Source organism: Pyrus communis, chromosome 13, assembly GCF_963583255.1.
Source record: "Pyrus communis chromosome 13, drPyrComm1.1, whole genome shotgun sequence".
Taxonomy (NCBI): domain Eukaryota; kingdom Viridiplantae; phylum Streptophyta; class Magnoliopsida; order Rosales; family Rosaceae; genus Pyrus; species Pyrus communis.
In genome coordinates, this window is record NC_084815.1 from 1,981,990 (window position 1) to 1,987,845 (window position 5,856).

Here is a 5,856-nt window from a genome sequence, read left to right on the forward strand (position 1 = left end):
AAAAGTACACGTGTCGCCTCCATAATTTTCCTAATTATTTTTTATTGCACAGGATCGGCCGAAGAATCGCGTTGAAAGAGAAAAATGGGTTTGGAAGGTTGAGCGACAGAAAGGGCCGGATTCCAAGCACGGCAAAAGTGAAATGATGAAAGGGTTTTGGAGTGGAGTATCTATGAAATCTAGCTAAAATTTGACCCTTAGTTTCAAAAATATCATATATAGCCAAGAATGAACTTCAAAACACTTAAATGCCCTCATCTTGTATGAGCTCCTAGAATTTTTCTCTCCGTACCCAATCATGCAGATGCGGTTTTTTCTATTCTTTCAATTTTTTTCATGTTCTTTTTCATTTTTAGGGTTTTGATTATTTCCATATATATCAATCCAATAAGTAGAAAAAAAATATTGAAAAAGAACATGTCTAATTCAAAAAAATTGAATTAGACATGTGGAAATAATCAAAAGCCTGAAAATGAATTAGACAAGTTGATTGCACGATCTTTTTCAACTTAAATGCCCTCATCTTGTATGAGCAATCAACTTGTCTAATTCATTTATTAATTGACAACACCTACAACTGTATATTCTTGCATAATAATCAATTGATATTTTTTGAAAATTTCATGGACCTGCAACCTCTGCATATTTTCAAAATAGAAATTTTCATGTCTTCTTTTGGATGGAAATCTCTATTATACGGTTCTACGGTATTATGCATACATAATATTAATTTGGGGAACACACACTTTTGCATCAATCTAATTGTTGTTTCGATTGCTCCCCATAAATTCTAATAAATCAATTTCTACTACAATATACTTATAATGCGTTCTGGTTTCACAATGGTGCAGTCGACATGCATTCATGGTGTTTGGTTTGTTCGACCAAGCATGCAATATCCCCGTGTGCCACTCCCCTCCTCATGAACAACGATGAATAAAATTTAAAAGACTGTTGGCTTTTAGTTTTAGTTGTAATTAGGTTTTAATTTTGAGGGCAATTGGATATATTTAAGTAGAATTTTGGATACATTAGAAATTCTTTATAAAAATTGATATTTATGAATTCAAAGGCTAAATTTTGGTTATTAATGATAAGAACTCTTTGGAGTGTGTGAGGGTTTAATTAGAGTGAGTCCGAAAAACTTTTCAGTAGGTTAGGAACACGACTCAATACATTTTTTACAATCTCATGACCATGCGTCTACCCTTTAGAGAAATGAGATGGAAACTGGGACCAACACATACAGTTGTCTCATCCCTCTTTGAGTCTTTGACTGTAGAAAAAAAAAAATAACTAGCAAAAGAATTTTAGTAATTAAAACGCTAATTTTCCCTTTTTAAAATTTTAAAAAAATAAGTATCTTCTCTCATTGTCATTTACCTTTTACCTTTTATTTGTTTGGTTAATTGTCTTGGACGTATCGAACTCTTATATATCATAATCCTAACTCATTTTGTCACCTTATTCATTACTTAAGATTCTTGTTCTTCTCAGCTTCGCAACGTTCTTCTGACTAAACTTCTGACGTTTCCTGTGTTTTGCATGTTTGAAATGAGGCGTTCGGTGTTGAATAATCCTTGAGGTAAGCATATATATCCCTATCAAATTAGTCCTAATTACTTGATTTCATGAATCTTGTTTACCAATTTATTTTTAGTAATATCGGAAGATTTGAAATTTCATTTAGGAGTGTTCAAAATTTGAATCAATTCATGCAAACCCACAAATCAAATGCAATTCAATCTTATCTATTTTTATCGGTTTCTATAGGTTTAAATCCCTACATTTGAAAATCAACATGATTAGATCAGATGATCGATTTCTTGTGAAGATCCAATCAAATATTTCCTTGTTCGTTATAGGAAATGTGTTTTTGCTCTTGTAAGTCTTTTTTTTTATTTTTTATAAGTCTTTCAAATATTTTCTCAGTATAACGATAGCGATTAGGGTTGGTGAGTTAGATAGTTATTTGTTAAGAGAGGGGAAATCAGTGAGGATCAAACATGCACTAGGGTACTTAGGCATGATTGTTTTTCCATCATTGCAGTAAAACGTCATCTACAATCTTTGAAATTGAATAAACTTGAATTATTAAGTCTTTGTGTGATTATGGTATGTTTACTTAACATGAATGACAAAAAGTAAAAAATCGGGGAACTTAAGAATATGGGAAGTAAGGAAAAGGGAAGTAAGAAACCTACGCTTATCAATGATGGTCTATGATTCTAGCATTTGTAGCCTATGCCCATGCTCATGATATTTCGTTTTACCTTATTCTCATTTTTGTTGATCTTTCTGTCTTTGTGGGTTTTAGTTTCATCCCCTGCGTGAATTTATTTTTTTATATTTTGTTGTGCTATTATTATTAATAAAAAAGGGTGGGGGAGGGACGGACATGGGGTTTCTAGGTGATGGTCCTTACCCCTTCGAGAAAAGATAAGTGCCTTACACACAATCATTGCCAAAAAGCTAACATCGCCTTATCTTTCTCCATTTCACTTAAAAAAAGATCAGATAATCTAGAGATGTTTAGCCAACAAGAACGATGAGAGAAGAATCAGGAAACTTAGGATTTAGGAATATAGGAAGTAAGGAAAGGGAGTCGGATCAACTAGTTTCCCTATTTTTTAACATACGATATAATCTACACCAAGGGGTAGGAGAGTGGACAAAGCCTCAAAATGAACTAGTCATAATAATGTGTTGGACTTTACATTTGACGAGAATTGAATTTAGGAGTTGGTTGAGTTCATTTTAGTTTCGTTTTTAGCCAAAACAAAACACTAAACTGAAATTACTATTGAGTTTGGTTCAGTTTGATAAAAGGGAAAACCGAACGGTTTCAATTCCGTTTTTTTCGATTCTGTCCACTTCAGTTTCGGTTTTTCCAATTTTTTTTTTTTTTTAAATTAAAAGTTGGAGAGAAAATGAAGAGGAAAAAAATCTAAGGAATTAAGAATTGGGCTTGGATTGAAATATCAACTATAGGATAGGCTTGGATTGAAATCAGGCCGACAGCTAGCTAACTTCGAATTGGGCTTGAGAAATGAATACTCTACACAAATAAATATACAAAATATAAAACAACTAAAATTTTCTAAATGCTAGCTAACTTCGAATTGTTTCATGTATTGCTTCTTGTAGGTAAGGTTACTGTTACACAAACAAAGGAACCAAAGTATCATGGAACTCATCACTAAGTCATTGGCAACTGCAAGTACTAGTTCTCCAGCTCAAGGAGCTTTTAATACTGGGAGATTAATGGACAGATTCAGTAATCTTCAAGAGGAAATGGTTCATCATATTCTATCCTTCCTCGCTCAAAGAGACCTCGCTCGAGTGGGCTGTGTGTTCAATAGATGTAGACAGTTTCAGCTGTCAACTCCATCATCGAATTTCGACGCAATGCCTTATGCTCATTTTACGTGGGGTAGATTGAGGTTGTTGAATTATTTTGACAGGTTCTTGATCCAACGCGGGAATAATCATATACAACGCTTTCGTATTTGTTGGGTCTTTACAGGCCACTTGGTAGGCAACTGTGATGATTATTTTCGAGTCATCACTTGGATCCATAATGCTGCAAGGTGTAACGTTGAAGTGCTTGATCTTGACTTCCATGTCCATGATGACAGGATAATAGAAGTAGAATTACCAATCTGCCTCTTTCGTTGCCAATCTTTCAAGTCACTAATGGTGGACTTGAAGTTTAGCATTCTTAAAACCCCATCCCTGGCTTGTTCCACCACTCTCCGAAGCTTGAAGTTGAAAAATCTTACGATCAACGAGGAGTTTTGCAAATGGATCTCATGTTCCTGTAAATGCCTCAAGGAATTATGGCTTGAACTTGTTCATGTGTCACAAATTATCACCATCGAAAGCTCGTCTTTGGAATCGTTGCATATTCATCCTGCTATTTTTACTATGGTTCTCAATATGTTGGCTGTGACATCTTATATCTTAGCATCTCAGGTGAAAAGCTCGAAGACATGCATTTGGAGTGGAAAGCTGTGTCCAGCAACCATTTGATAAATATAGACGCTCCAAAACTTAAACATTTTAAATGGTTTGGGAAGTTGGCTAGAATCCAAAATATGAGGAACTCTTTGTGTTTAGAAGAAGCTGTGTTTTGTCTCCGTGCTAGGGTTCATGATATTGACAAAGTAATGGGGATCCTTTCCAGTATTCGCAGAGTTAAAGCTCTTGTTCTAAATGATGATACCTCAATGGTACATAAAATATATGGGATTTTGAGGCCCTTCTCCTTTATCCGTCTCATATACATGTTGCCTTATGAATTATAATTTGCAGGCTCGACTATTCAGGAGGGAGCAGACAGGGCCGGCCCTGAGAATTTAGGGGACCTAGGCAAGTCTTCGAAGTGGAGCTCTAAAATTCTTTGATCTCCGGTTCTTTGTATATTGATTTGTATAACAAAGAATTCGCTAAATGCATAAAAAGTTCTATTTTCACATCAAATATCATTAAAAATTAATATCAAAAGAAGATAAATATACAAATATTACTTAAACATTACACGATTCACGTTTTTAGACACAAATATACTAAATGTTTGCAGTCAAGAGTCTAAGATTGAGAGTGAAGAACAATAAAATTTGATGATCAAGAGAGTAAATAACAATAAAACTTGATTGATGAGTATAATAAATTCAACACCAATTGTTTCTCTTGTGTTTTTTTTGCTTCTTCTAAAATCAACATCACACTAACGAATTGAATATTAAAATAATCCATTGAATAAAAAGTTATTGAAAAGAAAAATAGAAATTCAAAGTTTTGATTACCTTAAAGTACAATCTTTAAGACCATATAATAGTTGGTTTAAACATTCAATAGAAATGGAGAGAATTGGAAGTTGGTTTAAACATTCGATAGAAATGGAGAGAATGAGAAGTTGAAAGAAAAAAAAATTGCAAAGAGACTTGAGTTTTATAACTTTATATGCATTTGGACAGATGGATTGTCAGTAAATTTGAAAAACAAGAAAACTCTAGAGACTGAAAGGCACCTTCATGTTTCGAACTCAACCACCCCAAAGAAAAATGAAGCCTACATTTCCACTACACTAACAAATGAATTATAATATTTCTTACTTATTTGTTTATTTATTTATTTATATGTTAATTACAAGATATAAAATATTTTTGAGGGTCGTTCCGAAATGGGGGCCCTAGGCGGGCGCCTACCTGGGCTACTCTCAGGCCGGCCTTGGGAGCAGGATTCAGTGCCAGAACTATTTCATCACCTTTCTCACTTCCGTACATATACACGTCTGAGTAATTTCTTAGTCCGCAGAATGGCTTCTCTTCTTAGAGGAATGCCTAATCTGAAAACTTTGGACGTAAAGTATGTGGCAACTTTCCGACCCTTGCTTCCTAGGATAGTGGAAGTTACCATGGTAAGTAAAACTAAGTTTACTCACATTTACATTTACCTCTCTCTCTCTCTCTCTCTCTCTCTCTCTCTCTCTCTCTAAGAAATTCTCATTTGGTTTGCATGCATGTTAACTTTCTTCAGCAAGCGGGTTTAGTAGGAGATTCTGGAAATCCTAAAACCTGGCTTGTATTAATTATCAGATTGAAGAGGTAACAACTGAGCTTTCTTATGGGGGCAATGAATTGGAGTTTGCAAGGTATATCTTTGAGGAAGCCAAGAATTTGAAGAAAATGGTCATACTTTATTTACCCAATCAATCAACTCTTATGAGGACGGTAAATGAAAGGGAGATGAATTCTGCAACAGTTGTCTTTGAGGAAAAGCAGGGAATGCCTGAACTCCACCGTTTCGTTCTGCGTTAGCTGGGTTGAGTAAAGTGATCGGTAGAGATGCTTG

The 5,856-nt window shown here is 34.6% G+C and overlaps 1 protein-coding gene across 1 annotated transcript; it reads left to right on the forward strand.

The window, feature by feature from the left end:
* Positions 1-3,186: 3,186 nt before the first annotated feature.
* On the forward strand, positions 3,187-4,032 carry LOC137713345 (FBD-associated F-box protein At5g56380-like). The gene has a single exon (XM_068452635.1). The coding sequence runs from the start codon at positions 3,187-3,189 to the stop codon at positions 4,030-4,032; it is 846 nt and encodes a 281-aa protein (XP_068308736.1).
* Positions 4,033-5,856: the final 1,824 nt, after the last annotated feature.